Here is a 13,853-nt window from a genome sequence, read left to right as displayed (position 1 = left end):
TTTAGAGTGGAGATAATCACTTCCATAGAGCTTATTTACTTTTTGTTGTTTCACAGGACTCAGAAATTTCTAGAAGTAATAAGACTATTATAAAAACTTTCAGCGTCCAGATTGGCAGTACTATTTTACATTGTTTTCTGTCTGTATCTGTTTGCATTTGTGAAGCCTTTTCTTTCTTCTGTGGACAGAGAATGAACACTACCTTGAGTAGTTTGAAGGAAAAAGTCAATACTGGACAGTGCCCTTTGCCACTTTTCACCTGTCTCCATGTCAAACCCGATGTTTCAGAACTGATGTTTGCAGGTATGGAATTTCCTCTTTCAGAACATTTCCTGGAATCTTTGAACTGTGATTTCTCATGGTTTTCTTTAGAGGAAGGTCATAAGCAATTTTAGTTGCTGATTTTAATATATTTTCTGTGACAAAAACATTTGAAAATATAAGAATATGTTATGCTAGATGATTTTCCGATGTAGAGAATATTCTGTGACACTAGCTACTAATATATCTTCATGCAAACTAGTGCGGAAAAAGATATAAACAGTAAATCATGAATATGATCAATACTCAGATTTAATTACCCATTTCTCAAGGACTCTTAACAGAATGGTATGCCTGGGGCTTTTAGAGAATGCGTATTTTTTTGCTTGCTGCCTATCTGTTCACTAAATGGAGTAATATGGTATATGTTTATCATTTAAAGCACTATTCTAATTTTGATAATTCAGCAACTAAAAAGGACTAGCCTATGCTTGTAGCAGCTGGTGAACAAAATGCCTCATTTTGTTAAATCTCATATGTAAACCGTTGTTTCTTCTGTAGCTCTGCTTCTTGTTGGGTGCTCTAAAATTACGTGGCTTCATACTTCCAGGGGGCCTCTACCAGTCCCAGTCTGCAGTGTGGGTAGCACTTCTGACTGTGGCTGGTGGGGTTCTTTGTATTTGTAGGAAAAGTATCTCAGTGACATTAGTCACACCATGAGCTTAAACAATCATTGTAAATGGCATGTAATTAACAGATTTATATCTAGAATCCTTTGGAAAGTTTACCAAGTCTCACTTTTTCTTCAACTGACTGCTCTTAGGCAAGAATTTTGAGTAGTTTATAAAAACCAGCACACCTGGAATTCATTCATTCAGCAAGTGTTTTATCAGTTAGTTATCCTGACTAAAATGTTTCTCATGCTTATGGTTCAGAAAGCACTTATCATATTTATTATCTTATTCAATATTTGCTACAAGCCAGGGAGGGAGGTATTTTTAGCTCTGCTTCACAGAAGAAAACACAAAACCTCAGAAAGATTCAGTGATTTGCACATTGCCGCATAGAAAGTAATTACAGAACTGAGAATTTGTATCGAAATACTTTGTTCATTTTATTAAAATATTGGCTTCTCTGATTACTGACTGTGGAAATTACAGTATGCCAGGCACTAAGAATGAACTCCCCTCCCTCCACAGTATATTGCCCTTTTTCTATAAGACCTTATAATATGTGTGGGAAATTTACAATAGTTATTAAAGAAGTTAAGGCACAAGAAAGAACAGCTTGTTACTATGCACTGATCCCTTGACCAAGTGACATGACATCTTTTAGTCTCAGTTTCCTCATCTGGTAAATGAGGATGAGACTCTTCTTACAGTATTTTGCTAAACAAATGAGATAAAGTATGTAAAGTACTTAAAGCAGGTGCAGGCCCAAATCAAGTTTGAGTAAATCTTAACAATTTGGAGTGTTCTATGAAAGTTGCATAAGAGAAGTCAGAGGTCTGGATCTTAAAGATGAAAAGAATTTGTATGTGAAAGGCAAATTTAATTACTTGATGGGGGGGTTAAGGCACACAGTTGGAGTCTAGGATAACCACGGTGTACTTAGCAGCAATAAGGAACCACATTTTGACTTTTTGACTGTAACAGAGTTTATAGGGAGAGTTAAGATTCTATCATGTGAGAAAAATAAGTGCTATGCTAAAAAATGTTATTGTTGTCTTTGCTTTTTTTTTTTTTTTTTTTTTTTTGCTTTCCCATAGCTATTATCTTATGAGGTCTTGGAATATTTGGAAATTGGCTGGTAAATACCACTAGCACGCTGGTCAGATCTGTACATAGCCAAACAAGCCATCTTCATCTTTTACCCCAGAAGCATTATAATACAATTAAAAAAGCATTAGACTACTTTGGAAGCTGTGTCTTACTTCTAAGTTGAAATACCTTGGGTGGGTCATGTAGTCTCTCTGATTCTTATTTTCCTGATTATTAAAAAGAGGAATATTAATAAACATCTGTTTTATCTTACAGAGCTATTAAGACAATTGCATGAGGTATGAATAATACTGAATATGATAAAGAGACATAAAAATACAATGGTTTTTGTTATTACTGTTTTGATTGTTGCGGCATTTTCACAGTTGCCTCTTTTTATTCTGAACTTTTTAGTCAATAGCTATTCTCAAGAGAAAATTTGACTAAAATCATGAAAGAATAAATAATATTTCAGCGAGTGAGTATTTTGGATTCACCTAGAGTGAGAAAAGGCTGTTTCATGTTCAGTTAGCAGTCTTTGAATGTGGATGTGTCTGATTTGGGCCAACTGCCTAATTGCGATATTGTTACCGAGATGAGAGAAGCACCATTAACCTTCATTGTTAAGCTTCTAGGATAAGGAGGTTCAAGCTGTTTCTTCCAACAGAATTGGACAAAACCATCAAACATTTATGTGGATCTTGTACCCAGATAAGACATTCAAAGGGGCATGTTATGGTAGTTCAAATAACTTGAGTTATTGCACACACACACACACAAGCACAAATGAAGATATGTCTAAACTTTATGCCTTTCAATTAGATTTGCTTAGATTAAAAGTGGATATTCAGGAAAAAAAGTTAAAATATTATTTGAAATATATTATAACAAGTCAAAGAACCAAATTAGCTTACAGAAGTTTTGTTAACTTTACTTCAACAATACTAGAGAATGTTTTTCTTCCCTCTTAGAATAGTTTTAAACACTTACCCCTTTTGAAGAATTTAAACAAATAAACATTAGTTGTTTAAATGGTTACATATTTTTGACTCCTCCACTATGCTACACAGTGCTGAGAGGATTTCAAACTTCCATTTTTAAAACTTGCATTGGTCAGTAAATTGCATTTACTGAGCACAACTTACAGACTCAACATCATGTTAAATTCCTTAGCAGACACTATAGGAGTAAACATATCTCTGTCTCAAGAAAGTTACAGTCCCATTAATAAGAAAAATAAAACATGAAAAATTAATAAGCCATACACATAGAGTATTATTATCTGTTAAAGTGTAAGATACCAGAGATTTAGTATAGTCGTAAGAAAGACCTCATGAGGGTGTTAGAGCTCGGATTCAAGTTGAACTTGGACAAATCTATCGAGAAGAGGTGAAAAGTCACCTCTGTGTGAAACATTATAAGAAAATTCTCAGAAGGGAAGCGAAAGGTATGTTTTTGAGGAACAGTAAAAAGATACTAGCCTTGGACTCATGCATGAATTGGTAAAGAGTAGGTAGTACATTTGGGGAAATCATTAGTGTCAAGTTATAGAAAGATTTTAATTCCAAGCAGAAATGTTTTTATTCAATTATGAAGATCATGGGAAATAGTTAATGCTTCTGGGTAGGGCAAGAAAATCATTCAGGTAGTGTTTTTGAAGAAAGTATTTTGGTGATTCATATGGGTAGGCTGGCAAGGAAAGGAACTGGATGTTACTGTGTTTTTTAACTGAGGTCCTGGAACGAGGGAGATACTGATAAGGAAATAGAGGAGAAGATGGATGTGAAAAGCTTAAAGGTTACCCGTGAAATGTGTAATGGATGGATGTGATGTAAGTGGGTATAGGAGTGGTTTCAGTTTAAAAAAATTCCCCTGGGCTGTTAATAGCATGGTTTACAGAAACAAGTAAAGTAGATTTGAAGGAAAGGTGGTAAGTTCCTTTCCAGAGAAGTGTAGTCGGATGTGATGACAGCATATCCAAGTGTAACTGTGCAACAGAAAGTTGGAAATGAGTAGATGGAAGTTCAGAAGAGAGGTTCAAGTTTGCAATGCATGAGTCAACAGCAGAGGAATAATAATAGTCAAGCTACCACGGTGATTTCTTCAGTAAGATTTAGAGAGCAAATCTTACCTCTTAAGAATGTCTCTCATTACTGTGTGCACAAGCCACAGCATTAATAAAGAAGAGATTAAGAAGAACCTAGAGGAGGAACCAGGAAATCATGCTTTAGTTCTCTACACATGGCTGTGAAATCCAGAGATAAGAAATTACACGTGGTGATACAGAAATTTTCCCAATGGCCTCTGATTCATTGCTAGTCATGTCTCACTAACCCCACATAAATCATTATAAAACACACCACTCTCACGAAGGATATACGTGCCATTTGGCTTTGATATGAAATGAATTATAATGTGTTCTCATCACAGTTGTGATTTTATAACTTGTTTCCCAAAAGTAGAATATCCTTATCTACTATTGAGTAAATAATACATACATACATATATATCGACAATTCCTTTTCCAAAGCTTTAAGAACAGATATTTTAGAACTCTGAATATTTTAGATTTAAAAGTTTAAAAAAAATACTTAAACTACATATTACCTAATACCCACACTGGGGTCTTATAATCAGAGTGACTTCCCCCGTGGAGTATGTTCAGATAATGATTAGACATAGTTACAGCCATAGGAATACATGAAATATTAAGAGTGGCTACCATTTATTGAGTGATGGAAATGTGATGTGCCCTCTTCTCAGCTCTGTACACTTCTTAACTCATTAGATTCTCCCAACAATTCTGTAGACTATCTACTGATTTTATTCACATTTTACAGATGAAGGAACTGAGACACAGAGAGCACAAGCAGTCTACCCAAAGTTGCACAGTTAGGAAGCAGCGGGAATGGGATTTGAACCCAGGGCTCTGGCTGCAGGACCTCTGCTCTTAGGACATATACTTTACTGACCCAATGCCTGTGCATTTCTTAAGACATACAGTTTAAAACCCTCTCCTTGTAATCTTGGGAGTTGGAATAATGGTTAATAAGCAAAATTAAGGAAAGATGAAAGCACTTTCTTCCATTTTCATAGTCAGCTTGCATTAACAGAAGAGTTTCATTTCTTCTATTTCCATCACGAATTTTAAACATCTGAGTCAGCAGTTTTTTAACTGAGCCTAAAGTTTTCCCTTCTTTAGAAATTCTAAGATGAACTTTATTAAAGATGTCTGAGTTTTTAAATGCAAAAGGATGTTCAGTTTGTGCAGATTAAGGGGTCCTATGTGTTCTCATCCTAATCATCTATAAGTTTTTCCCCCCAACTTCTATACAATGCCGTATACATAGTAGGCATTTGGTTATTTTTAAAAAACATTTTAAATAAATGAAAGGGAATAATCATGGTAATGTTGAAGTAATCTTTGTGTACATCTCTGTAGTAGTTTCCTATTAATGGATTGCATTTTTTTTTAACAATTTCAGATTGGGTTGAATTCAGTCCATATGAGATCGGCATGGCTAAATACGGTACTTTTATGGCTCCTGACTTATTTGGAAGCAAATTTTTTATGGGAACAGTTGTAAAGAAATATGAAGAAAACCCCTTGCATTTCTTAATGGGTAAGTGATCAAAATCTGCCACGAGTTTATCTGTTTTAAATCTTGATGCATTCTAAGTTTTTCTCTGTTTTTGCTTTATTTCAGGTGTCTGGGGCAGTGCCTTTTCTATATTGTTCAACAGAGTCTTGGGAGTTTCTAGCTCACAAAATAAAGGTTCCACAATGGAGGAAGAACTAGGTATTGTAAAAACTTACTTACACTGATAATAATTATGCTATATTGATAAATTTTATTGACACATATATAAAGAGAAAATTAATTCATCATAAAGATTGTAATTATTCTAAAATTATTAATAATTTAGTTGAATCAATTTAAATATTTGCTAGAAATCATATGTGTATTACCTCTTAAGTATTATTCTGATATTGAGCCTGTGAAATTCATAAAAGCTGTTGATCCCTGTGAATAATTTTTACTAGGGTATCACCATTCTTTTTAGTTATTTATTATACATCTAAACATACTATTTGTGTTAGACAATACACATGGTCCCTGGCTTACTATAGCTTAACTTACGATTTTTCGACTTCACAGTGGTACAAAAGTGATACTACTCAGTAGAAATCATACTTCGAGTTTTGAGTTCTGATCTTTTCCAGGCTAGCCATATGTGGTATGATACCCTCCTAGTGGGGTGAGCTGCCGCTCCCAGCCAGCCAGGCGATTACGAGGGTGAACAGCCGATACACTTACAACCATGCAGCCATTCTGTCTTTCACTTTCAGTACAGCATTCAATAAGTTACAGAGATATCCAACATTTTATTGTAAAATAGGCTTGTGTTAGATGATTTTGCCCAGCTGTAGGCTAATGTAAGTGTCATGAGCATGTTTAAGGTAGGCTAGGCTGTGATGTTATGTATATTAAATGCATATATGATATTTTTAATTTACAGTGGGTTTATTGGGACATGACCCCATCATAAGTTGAGGAAGATCTGTACTGCTGTTATCAGTAAGGGTAGCTTTTAAACATTAGATTAATCAACTGTTGAACACAGTTGTACTTAGAGAAATTCATGCTTGTCAGTTTATTTATGTCTTAAATGCTACCTCACTTGAATTCTGTTAACTCCTTATAGCTAATTCATACCAAAAAGATGAAAAAAGGGTTTCAAATTACATCTAATAAGTTAATATGAATGATTTTCTTTAAATCTAACTCACCGGCCTATGGTAAATTAAAAATGATATTTCCAAAACTTGAAAAAGTAGACAGAGTCAACTGAGGACCAGTGGTTCTCATCTGTTATAAGATTAATGCCATAGAAACATGTTTTCTTTGTTGAATAAATTTGACTTAAAACAAGTCAAACAAGAGCTACATTCAGTATCTCCCAAATGCCCTGCCATCTGTATTGTAATCAGCGCTAAATTTTGTTATGGCTGTCAGGACTGGCAGTGGAAAGAGCAGGGGAATGCTGAATTTGGATTTGGGGCCAGCCCAGCTGGGGCTGGGGAGGAGAGTCCTGCAGATTATCAGCACTCTAACTGCCTCCTACCACCTCTGGTCTGTCCATGAAGTATCACATGTCCGTTTGAGGACAGAGTTAACAGAGCAACATAAATGACTTTTTCAACAATTTATTTGAAGAATACTTGCATGTAAAAAATTTACTGTAGGATTTTTCTGACAAGCCATCCTTAGTTATTCCAGATAATGACAGTTGATTTAATTAAGCTTTGTATGCAAAAATAATACAATTGATTGTAATGTTAATTAATGCACTACAAGGTGGCTTGTAAATTATCATTTGTAAGATAAGGGTGTTACCATTCTTCCTGGAGGAATTGATTTTAGTTATGTGATATTTATATTAAGTGCAGTAACTTTCTGTAGTCCTTAATATTTTGGGGTAGTTCTTAAAAAGTTACGGAAAAGTGATCTTATGATTGCACTAGAGCCAAAGATTTTTAAATAAAACTAAAAACAACCAAAAAGGTACTTTGTACTTGAACTTGCTCCTGTCCTCCAAGCATCATTCAATGAATAAACAGCCTAGGTTGGCGGAACTTTTGAGTGTGCTCTGGCCTCAACTACAGAGCCACATTCTCTTAAGGGTAACTGCAAGGAAAAGTATATAATGCTGAGATGCTTTGACTTGATTTATTTTAATGACCATTATATCCCAGATGAATACCCTGTTCTCAACTCTAATTTTGTGAGAATAACTAACTCTTCTCTAAGTTACGTGAAGATTTCAGAAAAAATACAAAGAGAAAAAGAACAGAAGTACCACGTCTTGTGAGGCTTGGTTCTCTGTGGTCTTCTCTGTTGAATAATCCAGATAAACCCAGGGTTTGTTGCTTTTTCCTCCTGAGGCAGGAAGAGAATAGGACTGAAATAACACATCTGAAGGTGGGTAAGACAATGGCCGCAGGCCAAGGGAAATGAGAATGTTTATATTCAATAGTCTTGAGCATGTTCTTTGTTGTGAGACTTCCCCTTTGAGACCCGTGGTTGGGCCGCTTATTTACTTTTCCTGTGTGTCAGACTTAAAGGGAATATTGTGTCCCTGAGGAGCGTCGGTCAGCAGGACGCGTGTTACCTCAGGTTAGGTAAGGGTTTCCAGAAATGAGACCAGAGGGGCGGCTGAGGGGAGCTGCAGGCTCCTGGTGACCCTTCATGCACTGGCCGACTAAAGTCTACCTCTTCAAGGTGGTTTTTGTTTATATTTTCCTCTCTTCTAAAGAAAGACTTTAAGGTAAATTGGAGTGAAATATGGGGAAACCAAATGTTATACCTGTATTTCTCTGAGTTTAAAACCCCAAATGGCTGAAAATTATAAATTTGGAGTCAGTTTCTTAGGATTAAAAAAAAAAATTCTACTGACTAGTAGCAGGGAAAAAAGTCACCCTACAGAAAGGAGTTTCAGGTAAGTGTCCAAAAGAAGTTTGATTTTTCTGTAAATGGTGATTATAAAATGGTCTGTGTACTCCATAATTCAGATACATTTTATTTGAAAAAAGACAACTAGTTATGCTAGATTCTACACTTGTCTTTGTTTTAAGGATTTATGGTTTCTATTTTAGTTTTTATAACTGCTCTCTTAATATGTTTTGAGGAAGCACAAATCCTTGATGCCAAAAGGCACTTTTCAATAGACAATATCCAGTATTATTAAAAGTCAAAAGATACCTTATATTAATAGCTTCATTCATTTGAAACTGATTTGTAAGCCCCTGATAGATTTTGGCTTTACCCTGTATTTACTGTCAAAAACATCATTTCAACATATTTGAGGAAAAATGTTTTGTTTTGTTTTGTTTTGTTTTTTGGTGTAACAAGAATCCTGTAATCAAGTTATTCCTCCTGTCAGAATTAAGATAAATAAAAATTCTCACCTTTTAAATCATGTAAGAATAAATTCTAACCTAATTTTTTATATCAGGGAAATTTTGTTTTCCAGTGAGAAATTTGAAAATACTAGTAAATACAATACATTTAGATTTACTAACTTGATCTAGGTTTATGCTAATAGGCCTCATTCTGTGGTTTGGCTGAGGTGACTTCCTGATGGTGAATTTCATTGTGAGTCTGGACACCTGAGACTCTTCAGTTGTTTAGTTTTCTTTCCACAGAAAATATTACAGCAAAGCATATTGTGAGTAACGACAGCTCGGACAGTGATGACGAATCACAGGAACCCAAAGGTAAGCGAGCTGGGAACTTCCTTGGCAGTAGTGTTTAAGAAGGGATGTGAACATTTTGTCTTTGAGTGAGAGAATTGTAGCTCTCAGTTCAGAGAGCTGAAGATGCTGTATGTGGGATAAAATCTGCAATACATCAGTGTTCTCTTATTTCATTACTTTTTAATACCTCAGAAATATCAATTGGACAAATAGAGAACAAACGGAGATGGTAGAAATACCAAATTCTGTTTTAAGTCTGATTTAGAGCTCCAGGCTTCTCAGCGTGGAAACTGTGGTTTGGGAGCATTTTATATGACTTTAATAGTTAAAATTTCATCTTTTAAAATTTTATTATTAAGTAACATGTGAAGAATTATGTTCTCCCTCCATTCCTGAGCCTTATCCCATGGCCAACATTGTTTCTCTCAGGAAGGGATCAGTGATGAAGTGGGGTAGAATTACCGAGAACTTTTTGTTGCATATATTACTTTGTAGTTTGAATGAGTTCTTCTACATCTTGACAAGGCAGTTTTTTAGCTTGGTGTGGATCATGGAGGTTACTGTGGAGTTGGGGAAGAGATAAGGCAAGGATCAGGGATATTTGTTGCAAATGTTACATGGTAAAATGGAATGATTTTACGTTTTGACACACCCTTTGGTACAAATGTTCCCAATAGCTCAAAAAACAAACAAAAATCAAAAAGAAGATTTTATAACAACTGGGTTAACATGTCCTATTATGGTTTGAATGCAATCATCTAAGTTTTAAAAGATATTAAATGCTTTCTTGTTTAAAACTTAATGAATTCCACCGGCCATGGTTTAGATATTGGAGGAACCTGTTTTATCCTTGCTGAATCACCACTAAAATTAAAGTTCTCTTTTCATAGCCAGGCTATTATTTTTAAGTTGTTCAGTTCTTTTTTTTTTTTCCCCGAATTTTCTTTTTAATGAAGGTGATAGTACAAAGGAGATGGATAGCATATGCCTAGCATTTCTAACATGAACTATGTGTTAATTTGGAGGCTATCAAGTAGATGTAATAGCAGCTTCTCAATTAGCAAGTAAATTGCCAAGATCAGTACATTTGATCACCTTGGCAGTACTGGTTGGTTATCTTAAGGCTGAGAAGTTCAAGGGCACTTTGGACATGGCTGCTTTGGTTTTAGTACCAGCCTACATTGGAGAATGATATTTAGGATGTTTTTGAGTATTTCTTATTAGCTCTTAATTCATTTTTTTCTTTTCTTTTTAGCCTTTATTTTTTTAGAGTAGTTTTAGACTCACAGCAAAATTGGGCAAAGGGTACAGAGAGTTCCCATACATCTCCTGTACTCACACATACAATCTCTCACACTTTCAACATCCTATACCAGAGCGGTACATTTGTTACAATCAGTGAACCTATACTGACACATCATTGTCACCCAAAGTCCAAGTTTTAGGGTTCACTATTGGTATTGTATATTTTATAGGCTTTCACAAATGTATAATGACATGTGTCTACCATAACAGTATCATAAAGAGTAGTTTCACTGAGTTAAACATCCTCTGTGTTCTGTCTGTTCATCCCTCTGCTTCCACTCCCAGCCCCTAGCAACCAGTGATCTTTTTACTGTCTCCATCATTTTGCCTTTTCAGAATGTCATACAGTTGGAAGCATACAGTATGTAGCCTTTTCAGATTGGCTTCTTTCACTTAGTAATATGCATGTTAGTTTCCTCCATGTCTTTTCATGGCTTGATAGTGCACTTGTTTTTAGCCCTGAATAATATTTCGTTGTCTGGATGTACCACAGTTTATCCATTCACCTACTAAAGAATACCTTGGTTGCTTTCAAATTTTGGCAATTATGAATAATGCTGCTATAAACAGCCGTGTTTAGATTTTTTGTGGGGGTATGTTTTCAGTTCCTTTGGGTGAAAATCAAGAAGCATGATTGCTGGGTCATGGATACAAGTGTAATTAGGTTTTGTAAGAAACTTTCACACTGTCTTCAAAGTGATTGTACAATTTTGCATTTTCACCAGCAATGAGTTTTCGTGTTGCTCCCCATCTTCGCCACCATTTGGTGTTGTCAGTCTTTTGGAGTTTGGCATGTCTGATAGGCATGTAGTCATCTCATTTTAACTTGTTTTTTTCCCTGATGAAATATGACGTGGAACATCTTTTCACCTACTTACTTGCTGTCGTCTGTATCTGTATGTCGTCTTTGGTGAGTTGCCTGTTAAGGTCTTTTGCCCATTTTTAAATTGGGATGTTTGTTTTCTTCTTGTTGAGTTTTAAAAAGTTCTTTTTTCTATATTTTGGATAACACTCCATTATCAGATGTGTCTTTTGCAAATATTTTCTCCCAGTCTGTGGCTCACCTTCTCCTTCTCTTGGGGCCCCTTAATGTTTAGTTGTGTGATTCTGAACAATGTCTTTAGTCACTTTCAGCTTTAGTTTTTTTCAACTCTGTTCTGGCATCATTTTACCTGCTCTCACAGAATTAGTATAATCATCAAATTAGCAAATGCATACAAAGGGCTGTAAGTCAAGGGCTATCAAACAGAAATTTACTATTGGCATTATAGCTGATAAGCAATAGATACCGTTTATCTCTTGACCACTAGGTTGGTCCCACATGACATCATTTCCAAATATATCATAAGGAAAGTAGATCCTCTGCTGGTTTAGAAGTGGGATAAATTTAATAAAAATAACAGTGATTGATGATAAAGAAGAACAACAGTGATGATGATAAAGAAGAAAAAGAGAAGGAAGCTCCAGATCATTGGAAAATAATGATCTTTTTCACATCCTGGGTAGCTGAAGATATAAATCACCCATTTTAAAGCCTAGTTTGTTCTAGTGAAAGATTTTCTTTGTCATATTTGGCATCAGAGAAATGTGGGAGTAGAAAAGAGTGTGTATTTGTTTTTTTGTGACTCGTCATCTGGATTGGTTATTGAAAGATCTCATTTACTCAGCTAAGATAATCTTTGTGAGGATAAAAATCAGTATTATGGTTTTATGTATGTTTAGTTAACATTTATTGAAAATTATGAAGTTTGAACATAGACACTCTTTTTTCTTTCTCAACACACACAAATATAAATATAGACTTATATATGTGCATATATTTATATATAGAGCTCCCAGAAATCTGAACAGAAGGGATTTAGCTAGGGTATTATGCTCTACCATACAGTGCTCTTAGATTTCAGTTGTGAATGGAAAATATTGATGATGAGGATTACGATGGTGCTGCTGCTATTGCAACTACTTCTATTACCAACTGATGTTTATGAAGAATTTAATATGGAAATTTCCAAGAAATGTACATGACTGCACTAACAACGTGATGAATGAAGGCTGAGAAAGATTAACTAACTAGTGAACAGTGGGGAGAGGGCTGGAATCTGGGCAGTCTGTTTCTGGAGCCAATGCTCTAAATACTGACACAATATGTCTTCCTAGGAGTAGTGATGAGTACATAGGTTTTAAGGACAGAGTCATTTAAAACTGCTTCTTTTGGAAGATTCCTGAATTTTAAAACATTTAAAAACATGTGCTTAAATTACAGACTTTTAAAGCCCAAACTTTATAAGCAAGGGTGCAATGCCAGTTCACAGGGTGTTTACTGAGCAGCAAAGGCATATTGGATCCTTCAGATGACTGCTCTCAGTTTGCAGGATTTCTGGATGTTTATTAAACAGTACAGAGAAGGAAACTTAGGAAAGGACAGGGATGGGATTATCTACTGTGGACATTCCCTGTGTGTGTGTATATGTGTGTGTTTGTGGCCAAGGAAAAGGAAGAAAAGAACTAGGGAAAGAAAAAGGGAAAATAGAAGTTTCTCTGGAAATCTGAGAACAGGCCAAGTCACGTGGTCAAGAATACAACCTTTAGACTGACGACAGGTAAAGGGTAAAGTAAGAACAATTTGAGAACAAAAATGATTCGCTGAAATATTTATTTTATACAAACGTTTGTGAAATCAAAAGCCATAGAGCTTCATCGTTCATTTTAACCTTCAATTGCCCAAAGATCTTTTTCTCTTTTCTTTTGTGGATTCTGGGATCTCTCTAATGGCCCTTTCTTTTTCCTTAGGCACTGAAAATGAAGAAGCAGAAAGGGAATATCAAAATGATAATCAAGCAAGTTGGGTCCAACGTATGATAATGGCCTTGGTGAGTGACTCAGCTTTGTTCAACACCAGAGAAGGGCGTGCTGGGAAGGTGCACAACTTCATGCTGGGCTTGAACCTCAATACCTCCTATCCAATGTCTCCTTTGAGAAGCTTTTCCACCCAGGAGTCCTTGGATGAAGATGAACTGGATGCAGCTGTAGCAGGTAAGTACACAAAATGTAACCTGTGGAAGCAAATGCAGGAGATCTTCATTCCTTCTCTGGGGAGCGGCATCTTAATTATTTATTAATAGTAATCCATTTATAATCAAATAACAGAATATGCATTTAATGTGTGAAGGGCTCTGAATTACTGTTTTTTGGGAGAAAAAAAAATACATGGGACTGGAAATGGTGTTGCCAGGTCAGCATAAACAATTCTCATCAAAATATTGAAAGGG

General features: G+C 35.5%; 1 protein-coding gene across 1 annotated transcript in view; it reads left to right on the top strand.

Moving 5' to 3' along the window:
- The window catches only part of PLA2G4A (phospholipase A2 group IVA), a 122,588-nt gene that overhangs the window by 92,615 nt on the left and 16,120 nt on the right, over positions 1–13,853 (top strand). Inside the window, exons 10-14 of the mRNA XM_006185533.3 lie at positions 189–303; positions 5,507–5,644; positions 5,729–5,821; positions 9,229–9,300; positions 13,375–13,617. Of these exons, the coding sequence (XP_006185595.1) occupies positions 189–303; positions 5,507–5,644; positions 5,729–5,821; positions 9,229–9,300; positions 13,375–13,617 (661 nt within the window). The remainder of the gene's footprint in view (positions 1–188; positions 304–5,506; positions 5,645–5,728; positions 5,822–9,228; positions 9,301–13,374; positions 13,618–13,853) is intronic.

This window comes from Camelus ferus, chromosome 23, assembly GCF_009834535.1.
Source record: "Camelus ferus isolate YT-003-E chromosome 23, BCGSAC_Cfer_1.0, whole genome shotgun sequence".
In the NCBI taxonomy this organism is placed as follows: domain Eukaryota; kingdom Metazoa; phylum Chordata; class Mammalia; order Artiodactyla; family Camelidae; genus Camelus; species Camelus ferus.
This window is presented reverse-complemented; position numbering and strand designations above follow the sequence as displayed.